This window comes from Ailuropoda melanoleuca, chromosome 13, assembly GCF_002007445.2.
Source record: "Ailuropoda melanoleuca isolate Jingjing chromosome 13, ASM200744v2, whole genome shotgun sequence".
Lineage (NCBI taxonomy): Eukaryota > Metazoa > Chordata > Mammalia > Carnivora > Ursidae > Ailuropoda > Ailuropoda melanoleuca.
Genome location: NC_048230.1, coordinates 83,348,164 through 83,368,175, shown reverse-complemented (window position 1 = coordinate 83,368,175; position 20,012 = coordinate 83,348,164). Strand labels below are relative to the sequence as shown.

At 34.5% G+C, this 20,012-nt stretch overlaps 1 protein-coding gene across 6 annotated transcripts in view; it reads left to right on the top strand.

The window, feature by feature from the left end:
- Positions 1-20,012, top strand: part of TASP1 (taspase 1) — a 260,013-nt gene that overhangs the window by 37,199 nt on the left and 202,802 nt on the right. For all 6 annotated transcript variants that reach the window (XR_855856.3, XM_002918481.4, XM_034639847.1 and 3 more), the window contains 2 exons: positions 3,073-3,193; positions 10,210-10,294. Coding sequence is in view for 5 of the 6 variants with exons in the window: in XM_002918481.4 (XP_002918527.1) it covers positions 3,073-3,193; positions 10,210-10,294 (206 nt within the window). In the remaining variant the exon portion in view is untranslated. The remainder of the gene's footprint in view (positions 1-3,072; positions 3,194-10,209; positions 10,295-20,012) is intronic.

Sequence of the window (20,012 nt, the reverse complement as noted above, 5' to 3'; positions counted from 1 at the left end):
GGGGAGTGGGAGAGGAAGAAGCAGGCTCATTAGCGGAGGAGCCTGATGTGGGGCTCGGATCCCATAACGCCGGGATCACGCCCTGAGCCGAAGGCAGACGCTTAACTGCTGTGCCACCCAGGCGCCCCCATGATTAGTTTTTGATGTAATGTTCAATGATTGATTAGTTGTTTATGACCCAGTGCTCATCATGTTGCGTGCCCTTCTAATTCCAGGGCTTTATGTTCTGTGTAGTCTGCTGAGATAAGCTTTTTTTTCTTCATGGTATCTTTTTATTTTTTATTTTTTTAAAAGATTTTATTTATTTGAGAGAAAGAGAGAGAGAAAAAAGGCGGGAGAGGGGGAGAGGAGAGAGAGAGAATCTCAAGCAGGCTCCATGCTCAGTGTGGAGCCCGTTGTGGGGCTCTGTCTTACGATCCTGAGATCATGACCTGAGCTGAAATCAAGAGTCAGATGCTCAACCAACTGGACAACCCAGGTCCCCCTTCGTGATATCTTTTTAAAGATTTAATTCATATACCATAAAATTCACTCTTTTATAGTATACAGTTCACTTGTTTTTAGTATATTCATAAAATTCTGCAGCCATCACAACCATCTGCTTTTAGTTCGTCTGAATCACCGCAGAAAGAAACACAGTACGTATTAGCTGTCACTCCCCATTCCGCCTTCTGCAACCCCTGGCAACCACTAATCTACTTTATGGATTTGCGTTTCTGGAAATTTCATATAAATTGGATCATCTAGTGTGTGATCTTTTGTGACTGGCTTCTTTGATTTAGTGTTATGTTTTTAAGGTTCAACCATATTTTGCCATGTGTCAGTACTTCATTACTTTTTATTGCTGATTAATACTCCATTGTATAGATATACCGTGTTTTACTTACCCATTCATCAGTTGGTGGGCATTTGAATCATTTCCAGAAATGCTGGCGTATGAGAGTTAAGTAAACTGTTGTGAATTTATGGGTACAAGTTTTGTGTAGACAATTCATTTTTCTTGGATATATACCTAGAAGTGGAACCACTGGGTCAAATGGTAACTTAATGTTTTTGAGGGGTTTCCAGATGTTTTCCAAAGTAGATGTACCATTTTACATTCCCATCAGCAGTGTATAAGGGTTGTAATTTCTTTATATCCTTGCCAACACATCTGTCTTTGTGATTCTTTTTGATGTTATTGTAAGTGGAATTGTGGGTGTGAAGTAGTAGTTACTGTGGTTTTGATTTGCCTTTCCTTGATGAGTGATGGTGTTGAGCATCTTTCATGTGCTTATTGGCCATTTATGTATCTTCTTTGGAGAAATGTTCATTCATATCCTTCATCCATTTTAAAATTGTGTTTTTGTTTTAGAGTTGTGGGAAGTTTTTCTATATCCTGGATACAAATTTCTTATGAAATAAATGATTTACAGTCCCTCCGCCCCCATTCTATGAGTTTTTCTACCTTTTTTATTGTGTACTTTGAAACTCAAAAGTTTTAATTTTGATGACATCCAATTTATCTAGTTTTTTCTTTGGTTGCTTGTGCTTTTAGTGTCATATCTAGGAAACCACTGTCTATCTGAGGTCATAAACAATTGCCGTAATGTTTTCCTTGAATATTTTAACTCTGAAATTTAGGTCTTTGATCCACTTGGAGTTAATTTTTGTATATGGTTTGAGATAGAATCCAACTTTGTTCTCGTGGATTGAATATCCAGTTGTCCCAGCTCCATTTATAGAAAAGACTGTTTTTGTTTATTGAATTGTTCCGGCATCGTTGTTGAATTGATCATAAATATAACGCTTCTATCTGGACACTCAGTTCTATTGCATTGATCTCTGTCTGTCCTTAGTTATATCACACTGTCTTGATTACTGTAGTTGTGTAGTAAGTTATAAAACCTAGAAGTGTGAGCCCTCTGATTTTGTTTTTCTTTCGAAGATTGTTTTGGTGATTCTCAGTCCCTTGCATTTCCTTAGGTTAGTTTGTCAATTTCTGCAAAAAAGGTAGCTAGGATTTGGTAAGGGATTATGTTGAAGCAGATCAGTTTTGGGGAGTATTGCTATCTTAAAGATATTAAGCCTTTTGATGTAAGTACATGGCTGTCCTTACATTTATTTAGGTCTTCTTTAATTTTTTCCTAACATGTTTTGTAGTTTTCAGTGTATAAGTCTTCTACTTCTTTTGTTGAATTTATTCCTGAGTATTTTATTCTTTTTGATGTTATTGTCAGTGTAATTGTTTTCTGAATTTCATCTTCTCACTGTTCATTGCTAATGTGTAGAAATAACAATTGATTTTTGTATATTGATCTTGTATGTTGAAACTCTGCTGAACTTATCAGTCCTAATAGTTTTTTAGTGGCATCCTTAGGACTTTTTGTATACAAGATCATGCCATCTTCTACTAAGAGATAATTTTACTTTTTCTTTCCAGTCTAGATGCTCATTATTTCCTTTTCTTATGTAATTGTTTTGTCCAGAATATCCAGTATAATGTTGAATAGAAGTGATGAGAGTGAACATTGCTGTATTATCCCTTAATAAGGGATAGCATTCAGTTTTTCACCATTGATTATGATGTTCACTCTGGACTTTTTGTAGATGTCCTTTATCATGTTAAGGAAGTTCACTTCTATTTCTAGTTTGTTGAGTGCTTTTCTCATGATAGGGTGTTAGATTTTGTCAAAAGCTGTTTTTTTGTTTATTGGTATGATTCTGTTTTTTCTCTTTAGTTTATTTTCTTCTTTATTAACATGGTGCATCACATTAAGTTTCACGTATTAAAACCAAACTTGCTTCCCTGGGATCCCTCTTGTTCATGGTGTATAAGACGTTTATGTTTTGTTGCATTTGGTTTGCTAGCATTTCCTTGAGGATTTTTGTGTCTGTATCCTCAAGATATATTAGCCTGTAGTTTTCTTTCCTCATGATGTCTTTGTCTTGTTTTGGAATCGGGGTAGTGCTTGTATCGTGCAAGGAATTGGGAAGTGTTCTTTCCCTTTCTAGTTTTTGGAACAGTTTATAAAGGATTGACATTAAATCTTTAAGACTAATGGTATTTTAATTTTTGTTTTTATCTCTTAGGATTCTCCTTTTACAAATGCAGGAATGGGATCTAATCTAAATCTCTTGGGTGAAATTGAGTGTGATGCCAGCATAATGGATGGAAAATCCTTAAATTTTGGAGCTGTTGGAGCACTGAGTGGTATGTGGACATTGTAACACATTATCTCTATTCTCTGAAGAACTATGAATATTACCATATGATGTCTCCTAAAGACTGAGTCAGTCTAGTGTTTTCTACCATTCTTGCTTGGAATAGTGTTGAAAACAACATTGTTTTCTTTTACTGAATTTTTAAAACATGAAATCTTAGCTATGAAAAGTTTTAAAGAAAATAGTAAAAAAGCTTATGTTCAAATCTTTGTTAGTTTGATCATTCTCCTCCATCTCCTTGAGATTATAGATATTTAACCTGTGAATTAGCATATTCTATTAATTTTATGATTATTTGAAATATACAAATAATATATTTTTTTGTTAGAAAATTCAAATGAGGTAAATAAAAATTACCATTGCTCTTCCAAATCTTTCCTTCTCACCTTGGAGGGGTTTAACCAGTAAAATACAGTGCATTTACCTATATTTTTATGTAATAGAAACAGTTTCACACATATGTTTTTTTAAAAAATATATGTACATATTATTATGAAACTTTCTTTTTTCTAAAATAGGATGTTTTAGAGATTTTTACACATCAGTACATATAAGATATATCTAATATTTTACAATTCCTTTATTAAACCAAATATACATGAAATGCACAGATTTTAATTATATAGCTGCATGAATTTTTAAATATATACAGCTATGTAAACCATTACCCAGGTCAAGATATAAAACATTTCCATGTCAAAATATAGAACATTTCCAGGGCGCCTGGGTGGCTCCGTTGGTTGAGTGTCAGGCTCTTGATTTCAGGTCAGGTCATGATCTCAGGGTCCCAGGATCTAGCCCCGTGTTGGGCTCCTCGCTCCGCACTCAGCACAGAGTCTGCTTGTTCCTCTTCCTCCCCTGCTTGTGTGTGCTCTCTTTCTCTAAAATAAATAAATAAAATCTTAAAAACAAAAACAAAAACAGACCATTTCCATAATCCCAGAAGGGTTCTTTATGCCTTTTCCTAATCCATACCTCTTATACTCTGCTCCTGCTTTCCCTCCTCCTGCTGTTCTCCTCTAATTTTGACTATAGGTACCATAGATTAATTTACTTTTTCCTGAGTTTTATATGAGTGGAATCATATACCTCTGTGCCTGTCTGTTTTGTTTTTTGCTTATCACTCTGCCTGTGAGATTGACCCATGTCTTGTGTCACAGTAATTTTTTCTTATTACTTAGTAGTATTTTATAGCATGAATATATAATAAATTATCTATTCTCCTTTTGGTGGATCTTTGAATAGTTTCTAGTTTTTGACTGCTCCAATGAATATTCTTGTACATGTCTTTTGATAGACGTATGTACTTAATTCTCTTGGTTATAAATTTAAGGTTTGGAATGGTAAGATTATCATTAAGATCCTATCCTTAAGATCAGGGATAATACAGCAATGTTCACTCTCATCACTTCTATTCAACATTATACTGGATGATAAGTTTAGGTACATAATGTGCTCTGCTTTAGTTGATACTGCTGGACAGTTTTCAAAAGTAGTTGTTACAATCTATACTCCCACCAGCAGTGTATGAGCATTTTAGTTATTCTGCATCAGGGCCAACATTTGGTATTGCTATTCTTTTCAAAAATCATCTGTTTTGGGGCGCCTGGGTGGCTCAGTTGGTTAAGCGTCTGCCTTCAGCTCAGGTCATGATCCCAGGGTTCTGGGATCGAGCCCCATGTCGGGCTCCCTGCTTGGTGGGGAGCCTGCTTCTCCCTCTCCCTCTGCCTGCCGCTCCCTCTGCTTGTGTTCTCTGGCTCTAATTAATGAATAAAATCTTGAAAAAAAATAAAATTCATCCGTTTTGGTATGTGTACAGTGGCATTATTGTTTTGAGTTTCCCTGGTGACTAATGATACTGAGAACCTTTCGATATACTTATTGGCCATTTAGATATTTTTGTTGTACAGTGTATGTACAAAAGTCTTTTGTATATTTTTTTATTGAATTATCTTTTTTCCTTGATTTGTTCAAATACTTTATATATTTTAGATACAGATCCTTTGTCAGATACCGGTATGTATATCTCCTCCTAGTCTGTGGATCACCTTTTCACTATTTTAATACTGTCTTCTGATGAACTGAAGTTTTTAATTCTAATGTAGTTTAAATTACCAACCTTTTATTTTATGATTATTTTTAAAATATTTTTTTTTAAGAAATCTTTGCCTACCCAAAGTTTTGAAGATCATCTCCATTGTTTTCTTTTAATAGCTCTGTTTTTTTTTTTTTTTTTTAAAGTAAGCTTTGCACCCAATGTAGGGCTTAAACTCATGACTTGGAGATCAAGAGTCACATGCTCTCTTGACCGAGCCCACCAGGTGTCCCTAATGGTTCTATTGTTTTTTACCCTTCACATTTAGCTCTCTTATCAAGCTCAGATTAATTTTAGTGCAGGTGATATAGGAGTTGACATTAATTTTTTTCCTCTTATGGATATCCAAATGGTTCATTGCTATTGTAAATAGAAAGGACAATGTTCTCCTCACATAACTGTGTTGGCAAATCAGGTGACTGAGTATATGTGCAATGGCTTGTTTCTGTACCCTCTTTTCTATTCCATTGTCCTATTTATTGCCAGTGCCATACTGTCTTCATTACTGTAGCTTTATATTCTTTACATATGCTAATATATTTATATATTCTTGATACCTAGTAGTATAAGGTTTCTAACTTCTTTTTTTTTTTTTTTTCTTTAAGATTATATTGGCTATTCTAGGTGTTTGGCCATTTTCATAAAAGTTTTGAGTCAGCTTGTCAATGTCCGTAATAAAACCCTACTGGGATTTTGATTGGTATTGTATTGAGTATACAGAATCATTTGTGGACAATTGATGTCTTAACAATATTAAATATTCCAGCCCACAAACATAGAATATGTATATTTATATAAATATTACTCATTTTTTTCTCAGCAGTGTTTTATGGTTTTCAATATAAATGTGTATATCTTTTATTAGATTTATTCTATGTACTTAGTTTTTTGATGCTATTATAAAGTATATATATTTAACATGTCAATATCTAATTGTTTTATTGAATTTAGAAATACAATTCAATTTTGTGTATTGGCCTTATAGTCACTAGCCTTGATGAATCCACTTATTCTAGCATTTGAAAAAATAGGTTCCCATGGAATTTCTCTATACACGATTATGTTACCTATGACTCATGCAGTTTTGCTTTTTCCTTTCCAATATTTAAACTTTTCATTTTTTTCTTACATTATTATCCTGGCTGCTACATTCGGTGCAGTGTTGAATATAAGTGGTGATAGTGTGCATCCTTGCTTTCTTCCTGATCTTAGAGGGAAAGCATTAAATATTTCACCATTCTGTATGCTCTGTTAGCTTTTGGATTGTCATAGATACTCTTTATCAGATTGAGGAAGTGCCCTTCTAATCTGAGTTTGCTGATAGTTTTTATTATAAATGGGTATTGAACTATCATTAAACGGTTTTCTATGTCTATAGAGGTAAAGATTTTTCTCCTTTATTTCGTTAAATATGGTAAAATTTGTGATTGATTTTTGAATGTTCCCTTCTTGGCATAAAGTCTTCTCAGTCATGTTTGTATATTTTTATCTTCTTCTGGATTCAAATTGCTGATGTTTAAGATTTTGACATCTTTGTTCGGGTAATAGATTGGCCTTAATTTTCCTTTCTTATAATATTATTTTCAGGTTTTGGAATTATGGCTGACCTCACAAAATGAATTGAGGATTTTTTTTTTCTCTTTGAAAGAGTTTCCATATGATTGGAATGATTTCTTCTGAGAATTAGTTAGTTATTCTAAATTAGTGGATTTTTCTTTGTGGGAAGTTTTAAAAAGTGGATTCAGTTTCTTTACAGTTATAAGATTTTCTTCTCATTTGTGTTTTTCAAAGACTTTGTCTTTTTCATATGAGTTGTCAAATTTATTTGCCTGAAGACTTTAGTTAGCTTTTTTTTTGATTTCTAGTTTAATTTCACTGTGGTCAGAGAATATCCTCTACCTGATTGCAGTCCCTTGAAACTTTTTGAGACTTGCTTTATGGCCCATGTAAACTTTAAAAGAGTATGTATTTTGTAGTAGTTGGGTGCATGTTCTGTATGTGCCGTTTAGGTCAGTTTGGTTATTCACTTGTTCCAGTCTTCTTTATCCTTTCTGGTTTCTGTGATAGGTAAGAAAGAGTATATCAATTAGTTTTAATTTAAATTTCACATGTTTAAAGGCCATTAGCATTTCTCTGTGAACTGACTGTTCCATATCTCTTGTGGCTTGCCTTTTAACTTTACTTATAATATGCTTTATTATATTAGAATTTAAAATTTTTATGTCTCAAACTTATTACTTGTTCTTTTGTGGCTTTTGTATCTTACAGTTCTTAAGGTTTCCCTCATAATTATAAGTATATATTTTAATACACTTATAATTTATTTTTCATTTACTTCTTTAATGCATTGTTTTTTTCTGAAATAACTAACAAATTGTCCCTGCCTAATCTTGAATAATAATAATAATAATAACAACTATTGTTTATTGGGTGACTGTTACATACTATGCATTGTTCTCCAGTAGTTTATATATATTCAGTCATTTAGTTCTCACAATTACCTTTTGAGGACACTATTTTTATCCCCATTTCACAGATAAGGAAACTAAAATACAGAAGAGATTTAGTAATTTGCCCAAGGTCACTGTATCAGTCTGGGTCTAACTAGGAGATAAATCACATGGTAGATTAAATAGGGGAAGTTTAATATAAAGAACTGTTAAGCAGTGATAGGAGAGTCACTATACAAAGATGGAAAGAGAACTCAAAATGTATTCTAGGGCAGAGCGAGAATACCCAAGTAAGGATAAACTTGGAAGGGGTTTTGGGCCTCATTGAAGAAGGTGTATTTGCAGCCCACTGCCTAGCAGAGAATTTGCTGGGTTACCCAGGCCACAGTCACTGTGAGACCAGGAACAATCCTATGGGGCAGGTGAGCTCAGGCTAGCAGGTGGGCACATAGGAGTGAGGAAACTATGGGAATTGAACCTCTGTTGCACAGGATAAAGATTGGGTTTTTGACTCACCAGACAGCACTGTCCACATGGGACATTTCACTATTTGTGCCTGTGCGGCTGAGAAGGTTTGTGACTTGAGTTGGGTACAGTCCTGTTCTTTCTGGGGCTGTCAGCTATGCTGTTGTAGCCTGAATCAGGAGCTGGAGAAAACATGTGGTGGCCAAATGCTGGAGAAAGCTGCACCCTGCAGGCACTTAGCATGGGGGAATACCATGTGGGCCAAAGAGTGAAGAAAAACTGAAGCTCTCCAAGCCTGCCTGATAAGCCACCTGTTCCTCCTGCAGTGTGTCTCCAGTGCCCTCTACTGACAAAGCTGCCAGTGTGCCAGCTGGCAAAGGAAACATGTAAAGGGCCCATATCCATTTTCACAGATCAGGCAGTGAAGGGAGAATTTGTAGCTGAGAGGCAATAGATAGTGGGTATAGTTGTAACAGTCTGACTCCCATCACTCTGGGTTCTTTCTACCTCTCACATAGAGTCTATCTTTTCCTACTCATTTGAAATACTGTCTGTGTCATGCATTAAATATTCACATGCTTTTGTGCCTGTTTCTGAACTTTAGCTTTATTCTGTTCCATTGATGTATTTGTCTGTTTGTACTCAACCCACACTCTTTTAATTAAGAATAGTTTTTAATAAGAAATGGTATCTTGAAGGGTGAATACCTCTTCATTTTTTCCCAAAGTTTTCTCTTCCTGATGAATTTAAGAGTCAGCTTGTCATTCATCGTAAAAACCCTTTTGAAGTTTTGATGGAGAATTCTGTAGATTTGAATTTGTAACTTGACAATTATTAAAGTCTTTAAATATTACATCAACATATACAGAGATATATTTTAAGAGCTAGTATAGAGATCTGAGCTTTTCCTTTATTTGGTATTTCATACTTTTTTTGGTGGCATGTTTTTGTTGTTTAGCTAAATAGTTTTGTTTTGAGTCAATATGGTGGCCTTAATTTGAGTTTTAATAATCTTTTTATATCCCACTCCTTTTTTTTTTTTTTTTTTTGTACTGATGCTGTCCTGAGGGGCATCCATTGGTTAGTGGTTAAGGGTGTGGTCTCTGGCATTAGCTGCTTCTGTTGAAATCTTAGCACTGTGATCTTGGGCAGGTGACTTAACCCTCTGTGCAAATATTTCTTCAGTAATCAGGGTTCATAAGTATACTTACATGATAGAATTAAGACATCAGTGAATTAATCTGATATATTTAAGGGTTTGGTACTGGGCTTGGCATATATTAGATACTGAGTTGCTGTCTCTGTCTTCAGTCATTATCACATTGTCATATTTGTCATCATTGTCATCATGACAGTATTTTTCACACTAATACTTACTGTCCTATCATTTCTCCCAGATAAGCATCCGCTTCTCACTTTTCTTCACATTCTGTTTTCCCACCTGGAAACAATCTGAACCATGTTTTAGGTTACAATCTTGTACATACTTGGCCTCTTCTCCCCACTCTTACCCAGTTTGTAGGATATTCTCTTTAATCTGTCTTTCTTGTAGGTGAATTTAAAAATTTGGCCATTAATTTTTTTCCCCTCAAGGTAAATTTGAAGCTGTTTGTAATCATGTTTATTCTTTGGAAGAAATTCAGTGTTTGATAGTGGATGCCACATTTTCAGTTTATTTTTTCTATTCTGTTCTAAAATCTATTAATAAGGAACCTAATTTGAATATATATTATTTCAAATTCAGTCTTTGCTGCTGTAGCACATGACAAAATATGAGAATGTATGTTTTTATTCTTTTCTTGTATTTACTGGGTATACGTTTATTTGTTGATTTTGTCCATATTGCTTATGATAATTAAGAGTTTTCATTAGTATATATAAAAGAAGATTTTTCCAAGATATTTCAAAGTTGTGTTATTGAAACAGCCACAAAACTGAGTGGGAAACCTGAAGATATTTTTTCTGACTTCATTTTCTGCCAATTGTATTTTATAGGAATCAAGAACCCAGTCTCAGTTGCAAACAGACTCTTGTGTGAAGGGCAGAAGGGCAAGCTCTCTGCTGGCCGAATTCCTCCCTGGTAACTGCTTTGTTCTGCCTGATTTACCCTGGGTCTTTGGTCTTTGCTGCATGTGGTGTTTGAAGGCTATTTTTATCCACAGAAGGCTGGTGTTGTTGGTTACACACCAGCAGTAGCTTGCCTTTGAGAGGAAGACATAGTTTGTTCTATAATCTTGGAACATTTTATAAACTTGATAAAGCTTCAGATGCAATAGAATATTACAGATTAAAGCAGAAAAGAGATCAGAGTTAATTTTTGGTTGTGTAGTTGATTACAGAGATGTTTTTGCTGTTCCTAAGTGCTCAATTGGGGTCTTTTATTATGAAACTTTAAAAGTCCACAGTCCAAACTAATTTTAATTTTGAGATGATCTTAGAATAAAAGTACTTAATCTTTCTCTTCTGGAGAAACACATTGTGACGTTAAGATTAGTAAGAGTACATCTTTTCTCCAGCATTAACATACAATTTTCATTAAAAAAAACTTTGAACTTTTCAAGTATTTATAAATGTAGAGAGAACATTGTAAAGAGCCCTCATGAGCCTGTCATCCAGCTCTAATAATTAACAGTTTTTGCCCTTCATCTATCTCACTCAATCTCTCTTTTTTCTGAGTATTTTTTTTAATAAACTTTTTTAGAGTTCATTTTATTTATTGATCGATTTTAAGCAATCTCCACACCCAGCTTGGGGCTCGAACTCATGACCCCGAGATCAAGAGTCCCATGCTCCTCCGACTGAGCCAGCCAGGTGCCCCTTTCCTATAGTATTTTAAAGGAAATCCTTGATGTGATATTTTTTACCCTTAAGTAGTTTTGTAAATTGCTCTGTGTTTGCAAAACATAACTGTCATTCCATTAGCATGCCTAATAATAATAATAACAGATATGCTTCAATGCTACTGCATGCTCAGTATATGTTCAGAATGCCCAGCTGTGAAGGTTATATTAATGTTCTGTGTTGAAAGTTGTGACAACTGTACTATAAGGTATCACTTTATTTGACTGTTATAATTTGAAGTCATAGAAAATAAATTAATATAGTTTTGAAAAGTCTTGAAACCTTTTACCCAAATATACTCAAGTAATCATTTTAATCATATACTTGTCAGGTGTTTAATTGTGATACTAGAAAGGTCAATTTTAAAAATTTTTGAAGAAATACAATTTTTAATATTTGTATCTTCAATAAGAGAAGGATAAGGAGAAGCAAATATGAAATTTTGAGATTGTTTATGTGTTTGATTGATATCAATAAGTTTACTTTTATAACTGTAAGTAGGAAAAGTGATTAAAGAATTCTTAGACTTTTCTCATAATTTGTGTTTGTCTCATAAATTTGTCTCATAAAATGCTATTTTAACTGTTTTGAAGTCCACTAACCCAAAATTTGCTAAGTTTTGTTTAGTGCATACGCAGAATCCTACTGGATAGGACTTATTTTTATGGGAGTAATAGATGTAAAGAGATTATCTCTGGATTTATATTCTCCTCAGTGTTGATTTAAAATGTGACTGTTTTCTTTCACCCACCCGTATTTGCTACTATACGTAAAGCATACTTAACCTTCACTAAACCAATTAGAAGACACGTGCCCAGTAGGGAGGAAATAAGGCAGTTGTTTTAGTTGATGAGGAAAATAGCATAAACCTTATGAAAAGTATTTTAAAGTTTGCCTGCAAATCTCCATAACCCCATTCCCCACACTACTCATGGCATTAATCAAGCTGATTCTCAAGTTTGTATGGAGGAACAAGTGTAAAACAACAGTGAAGACATTTTGAAAGAGATCAGAGAGTTGGACTTACCTGATAGCTATCCTGGTACTTTGTAATACTATCATAATTAAAACAGGTTGGTTTACGTATAGGTATATATATAGAAAAAATTAGTAGGACTGAACTGGAAGTCCAGAAGCGGACCCAGTAGAGAATTAAATTTAGTCTATCATAAGTATCATCTCAAAGCATTGTGGGCAATGCTTTGGGACAATCGGCTACCTAGTGGATAAAGGTTAAATTGAATTCTTGTGTAATGCCGTTCAAAGAAATAAAATTCAAACATGAAAGTAAAAAAGCATAGTATAAAATATTTAAGAAGAAAATGTAAGAGGGATGCCTGGATGGCTCAGTCAGTTAAGCGTCTTCCTTGGGCTTGGGTCATGATCGTGGGGTCATGGGATCGAGTTCCGTGTCAGGCACCTTTGCTCCTCAGGGAGCTGCTTCTCCCTCTGCCCTTCCCCCTGCTTGTGCTCTGTCTATCTCTGACAAATAAATTCTTTAAAAAAATAGTCTGTAAAAAAATATAAGAGATTATGATTATGACTGGGGTAGCAAAGTCCTTATTAAGATGAAAAAATAAAACTAAATATGGAAACATATGACAAGTGAAAGTGTATAGTTATTGTACAACTGAAGATACCATGATCTGAATTAAAAGACATTATGGCCTTTGAAACTGAGAAAAATTATTTGCAGCATAGGTAGCAAAAAAAAAAATTAGTAACCATAGTGTTTAAGAGCCATAAAATATTAGTAAGACAAAGACAACCTAAATTTTAAAAATTGGTAAAGGGTACAAATAGGCAATTTATAGAAAAGACAATATTGATGGTACGTAAAGACACAAACAGGTGTCCAACTATAATCAAGGAATTGTGAATTAAAATGATAAGACGATATTTTCGTGTTAAAGTAGCAAAATTAACAAAGACTAATGATGCCCAGTGTTGCTGTTTCAAGTTTTCAAAGGGGACATGTGCAATATTTTTATATTTTACAAAGATAAAATATATGGGAAAAAGTAATGGCCATCTCTCCATTAAAATGATACCGTATAGTGATACTACACTTGTCTGGAACTAGCTGTCTCATTTTCTCATGTACTAGTTCTTCAGCTTTATTCTTTGTTTTCAGAATTGTTTTGACCGTTTTAGGCATTTTGCATTTCCATATTATTTGAGAACTAGCCTGTCTATTTCTAGAAATAGCCTGGTGGAATTTTGATTAGGATCGCAAATTATCCATTTATTAAAGTCTCATTTAATCTCTCTGGACCAGTGTTTTATAGTTTTCAGTGTACAGGTCTTACACAGCTTTTATCAAATTTGTACTTCAGTATTTCATTCTTTCTTTTTTAAAAAAAAGATTTTGAGAGAGAGAGAGAGAGCGCACACACGAGTGGGGGGAAGGGCAGAGGGAAAGGGAGAAGCAGACTCCCTGCTGAGTGTGGATCCCAGTGCGGGGGTTGGGGGGGTTTGATCTCAGGACCTTGAGATCACCACCTGAGCCAAAACCAAGAGTCAGATGCTTAATTTGCTGTGCCACCCAGCACACCAAGTATTTCATTCTTTTTGATACTATGATAAATTACATATATGTTAATTTCCCATTGTTCCTTGTCAATATAGAAATATGATTGATTTTATTACATTGATATTCTTTCCTGGGAATTTGCTAAATTCATTTGTTTTACAGTATCATTTTTATAGATTTGATAAGATTTTCTACATAGACAATAATGTCTTCTGAGAATAAAGATTGTTTTATTTCTTCCTCTCTAATCTGGGTTCCTTTAATTAATTTCCTTTTCTTTGTTACAGTGGCTAGGACCTCCAATGCAATGTGGAATAGAAATGTGAGAGTGAAAAAAAAATGCAAGAGTGGGCATTTGTGCCTTGTTTGTGATTTTAGGGTGGAAGCGTTTGGTCTTTTACGTATGATGGTTGCTGTAGGTTTATCATAACATCTATGATATACTGAGAAACTCTCATTATTATACTGAGAAAGTCCCTTCTTAGTGTTCTGAGAGTTTTAATAGGATTGAGTGTTGTACTTTCTGAAATGCTTTTTTGTATCTATTTAAATGATCTTATAATTTTTCTTATTTAGTCAGTTAGTGATTGGTTGATTTTCAACTGTTAAAGCAACAGTTGCATTCCTGGGATAAATTCCACTTGGTCATAATGTATTATCCTTTTGATGTATTGTCAGATCCAACTTGCTAAGATTTTGTAAAGAATACCCAGATTGCTCTGGGTAGCATGGACATTTTAACTATGTTAATTCTTCCAATCCATGAGCATGGAATATTTTTCCATCTTTTTGTGTCTTCTTCAATGTCTTTCAAGAGTGATTTGTAGTTTCTAGAATATAGGTCCTTTACATCTCTGGTTAAGTTAATTTCAAGGTAACTTCGATTTAACATGATTTTTGGTGCTATTGTAAATGGGATGGATTCCCTAATTTCTCTTTCTTCAGTCTCATTATTCGTTTATAGAAATGCAACTGATTTCTGAGCATTGATTTTGTATCCCGCCACATTACTGAATTGCTCTATAACTTCTCATAGTTTGGGAGTGGATTCTTCTGGGTTTTCCATATAGAGTATCATGTCATCTCCGAAGAGAGACAGTTTGACTTCTTTGCCGATTTGGATACCTTTTATCCCTTTTTCTCTCTTTGTTTCATTTTGAATAATTTCCATTGCTGTTTTCAAGTTCACTATTTTTCTACAATATTTAATCACTTGTTAATCCCATCAAGTTTATTTTTCATCTCTGACATTGTAGACATCTTCAGAAGTTTGATTTGTTGCAACTTTAAGGTGTCTTCTATATATCTACTTAACATGTTTAATCTTTCCTGTAGCTTCTTGAACATATGAATAGAGTTATAACAATTGCTATAATATCTTTGTTTACTAATTTATTATCATCTTTGTCATTTCTGAGTTGTTTTCAATTGAAATATTTCTCTCCTCTTTATTGGTTGCATTTCTTTGCTTATTTGCATGCTTTGTAATTTTTTATTGCATTTTAGGCATTGTGAGTTTTATCTTATTTGGTGCTAGATATTTTTAAATTTTAATAAATAATCTTGAGTTTTATTCTAGGATGTGGTTAAGTTATGTAGAGACAGGTTCATTCTTTCAGGTCTTGCTTTATACATTGTTACATGCATTTAGCCTTGAGCTAATTTTGCTTTACTATTGGGTAAAACTCTTCTGGGTCCTGTAACAGATGTACATAGAGTGGGGTTTCTTACTTTGACTGGTGGGAACAAGAGCTGTTCCTCTCCCTTTGTGAACTTGGGGTTGTTTTCTCTAAAACTTTTGTGGTATTGTTTCCCAGGCTTTGGGTGATTTTCTATTACACATGCACTCATCTCTATTCCGCTGAAGACTAGAGGGGATTGTGTAGATCTCAGAGTCCTTTCTCCGTGCAGCTCTCTCCTCTCTGATACTCTGCCCTGTGAACCCTGGATGTGTGGGCTTTTCCGGATGCCCAGCTCTCTCCGCAACTGAGAAACTGCTGGGCTTTGCCTGAATTCTTTCTGTGCCATGGCCTGGAACCACTCTAGGTAGTAAGCTGGGTCGGTCATAGGCTTTACCTTGTTTGTTTCCTTTCTCTCAAGGATCACTGTCCTTATGTTGCCTACAAATATCTGAAAACTAATGTTTCCTACATTTTGTGATTTTCAAAACAGTTTCTTCAGGCAAGAGTGTAAATTTGTTCCGTTATCCCATCTTGTCCAGAAGCAGAAATCTCTCACAGTCCTGGAAGTTTGTTGTATACCTGCAGTAATTGAGAAAAAAACAAATTCCTTGAGTGTTCTAAATCAACAAAACCAAATTTGTTATGTTTTTACTTTGAGCTTATTTTCATATGACCCTAATAAGTCTAGTTATGTAATTTCTGTAATAGTAGTAGCTAACATTTATTGTGTTTGTTCACTGTATCAGGCACTGTTTTATGTGATTTGCATGCATTAACTCATAAAAATTATACAGTGATTTATCAGGGTAAGACACATTTTGCAGATAGTGAAACTGAGTCCCACACTTGACCACTTTTAGGCTTTAGAAAATTTTGGAGTCCTTTCGTATCACATTAGAAGCAGCAGATTAGAAGTAAAGGGAAAATGGAATCCTTTTATAATAAGGAGGAGTAACTGTTTACACCCATTTAATTATTCATTCATTTCTCCTCCACTCAGCAAATATTTATTGTTCATTTTCTGTGTGCCAGGCATAAAGGTACAAAAACTGTCAAAAGCAGATGGAACACTTAGAAATCATAGTCCTTTGGTGTTATCTGTCACTACTGTATGGGGACAGCAAGGCATTACATATAATAGGCGTTTTCTAAGAAGTCTTTAAATAAGAAGTTCATTTATCTGTATACCTTCGTTTTTGGTTATAGCCACCATGACATGTTGTATTTTTTAAGTATTGGTGTTTGGTCAGATATGTTGAGTATTTGGTATCTTCATAAACTTGGTGGGACTACCATCATAAACTGTGTCACATTTACCTAAGTTTCTTTATTTTATTTATAAAAGTATAGCTTGAATCTTTCTTTTTCCATTATGATAGGGGTGCAGCTTTGATAGGCATTATCATTTAGAACAGGAATTGGCAGACTATGGCTTATGGGCCAAATGTGGTCTGCTGCTTGCTTTTGTAAATAAAGTTTTATTGGGACACTGCCATACTCATTTGTGTATGTATTGTCTATGGCTTGTGTACTGCAAAGGCCAAATAGAATTGTTGCAAAAGAAACATTGTGGCTATAAAGCGAACCTATTTACTGTCTGGGCCTTTACAGAAAAACTTTGCTGACTCCTAATATAGAAGTTAGGATTTTTGGAAATTATGTTTCTTTTGATGAAAAAGGGAAAGCTAGACAAATATTGTTTTATGTTTAGAATAAATGAAACCTGGAAGTGCTCATTAGACCGTAGGATTTTTTTCAGAGGCAAATTTAGTTTTTGGTACATTGTTTATTTTAAAGTACTATTTTATCTATTATATTTCATAAATTCACTCAAATTTGTACTACTTTTGTTGTGTGAATGTGAAAAGACAACTAAAAAAAAGATGAGACAATTAAAAAATGAAAGATTAAAAGAAACGTAAGAGATCTGTTGATTAATCAGAAGGTAGGGATTTAGATGGATTCCCATTCAAACCGAACAGTTTAAAATACAAAATAACAATAGTGGAAAAAATCTTATAAGACAACCAGAGAAGTATGAACATTGATGATATATATTTTGATTCTAAAGATTGTTCATTTTTGATGTGTCAATTGCTTATGCTGAGGTTCTGTTTTTTAAAAAAAGTATTTTTTATTTTATTTATTTTTTAAAAGATTATTTATCAGAGAGCAAGAGAGCGCACAAGCAAGGGCTTGCGGCAGGCAGAGGGAGAAGCAGGCTCCTTGCTAAGCAAGGAGCCTGATACGGTACTTGATCCCAGGACCCTGAGATCATGACCTGAGCTGAAGGCAGATGCTTTAACCGACTGAACCACCCAGGTGTCCCAAAAAGTCATTTTTTAAATGTAGAACAATTGGAATTTAAAAAATTTTTTAGAGTTAAATTGTTAAAATTTAATTTGGTATGTTATTTGCAAATACAGCAAGTTCCCCTTTATTTTTACTTTATTTGTCTGTAAGCTTTAAATGATCAATAGCTCCTAGTTTGTCTTTCCTCAATTTTGTATATTTATGATGAATAAAGGAGTGATAGGTAAAATAGACAGAAATCAGTTTCTAAGTCCAAAGAAACAGCTCTTATTTTCTCCTGTATCTTTCTCATTCAGAATAATGTATTTTGATTATTGGGATCCCTGAGCATTCTTGAGAGCCTTCTAAATCACAAAATGACCCATTTTTAGACTGATTATGGAGTCATGGTTCTTTGAAAATGGCTGATTGCCATCCCTGAGGTTGCAGTTCACATCTCGTATTTGCCCAAATCGCTCTTCCCCGGAGGCTTGGCTGTGCTAGTGTTCGCAGCAGCACTTAGAATACGGCCTGTCTAAGGTTTCAGTTACCCCACCTCTGGGCTGCTGTCAGTGGAGTGTTGTTGCTCTTTGTTTTGCATCATGTTGGACTTGTTTTAATGTAAATTAAATTGGGTATATCACAAGGAAAATGCCGTCCCTTAAGGAATTTTGACACCCTACTTCATGATTATTTGTTTACTAGCTTGCCAGTGTTTGTTTGATGCTTAGTATGCTTTAGGCACTATCGTAAATGCTTGGATATGTCAGTGAAAAAACAAAGATTCCCACTCTTATGAAGTTTCTTTGGGGAAGATAGAAGTAAACAATAGGTATAATATGTAAATTGTAAAGTGTCTAGTATGTTACAGGGTAGAAAAAAATGTGGAAACAGCAAAATGGCAGGGATTGGGAATCCTGGGTAGGGGAGTGTATTGTGTTGGGTATAGTTTTAAATAGATCTCATTAAGGGGACACATTTGAGCAGATGAGGGAATTTGCCATTTGGGAAAAAAGGATGAGCCTGATAGAGGGAACATTCAGGGTGAAGGCCTTGAGACTGGAAGTCCCTTGGCATATTTGTGTTTTTTACAGGAGGCTGGAGTAGAGTAAGCCAGGGGGCAAGAAGACTAGGAGATGAGGTAAGGAAGGAGCAGAAAGAATCAGATCACTTGGGATTCTCATGAAAACTCCAGGTTTGTGCAGGTTTTGAGAAGAGGAATGTCATTGTCTGACTTGTGTTTTACAAGGATGTCTGTGGCTGTTGAGCACAGACTGGGGCAGGGAGCAAAGCAAGGCATACATGAAAGTAATGAGTCCATTGCAGCAGTGCAGGTAACAGATGATGGTGACTCAGACAAAGGTGGTAGCAGGAGAGGTGGTGAGAAGTGGTCAGATTCTGGATAGATTACAAAGGTAGAGTCAGTGGGATTTCCTAACTTGATTGAGACAAAACTTCTCTAAAAGCTTTCTCCTTGGAGTCACTAAGACTGAGAGAAATGTGAATTGATACTGCATTTAATGTTTTAGAAAGTAATTTTTTGGACATGTTAGTATCATGTAGCTTTTCAGAGTTTTAAAATGATTTCAAAAGCACTTATATACCATTTTGTTTGATTATTAACTACTAGACAGGTAGGTTTTGATAATAAGAAAAGGTCAGATATTCAGTATTCTTATCCACAAGATGGCCTCCAAATAGTCAATTTCCTGTGAATATGCCTCAACTATTTTAAAAACTTGCACAGCAGCCAATGGCAAATTGATTTAATTTAAAAGCAATGACTGTTTAAGAAATGAAAAATAAAACTAAGAATATTTTGTAAAATGCCATTGATTCCAGATACTGGGATTGAACCCAAGATGACCAATGGGCGTGCTAAGATTTAGCTCCAAACTTCTGTTCTGATCATTTAATATGCTACTTTGGCTTCTCTTTTACATCTTCACATGAAGAGAAATTGTTTCTTATATCACATTCCTTTTCTAGAAGAAGGAAGTGCTAAAAATGCCATCAGGACAGCTCAACTCGCATTCAAGTTTCTATTTCAATTATTCTTCCATTTGAATTTTATGTGACAACTTTTCTTTGCATTTTCTTTGCAGTGGTCTTCATTTGATAGAAGAATAGGACAAACTGTTTTCTACTTTCAGAATCCTTTAGAATTAAAAAAAAATAGAAGTTTGAAGGGGTAAAGTTTATTCTTGTTGGGCCTTTCCTCTTTTTTCAGTGCCTCCTACCTTTACGTATATTGGGAAATAGTTATCGGACTTAACTATTTAGTTTCTCATTAGAACTATTTGGATGTTTTTGAGTGGTTCCTTAGATTTTGTTTTGCCAGTCTGTCACTGGTTTTCTTATTAACAAATGAATCTAAAGACTTCGATGTGCATTACTTTGAGTTTTAGTGTTGGAATGATTAGAAGAACAGAAACAAAAAATAGGGAGCA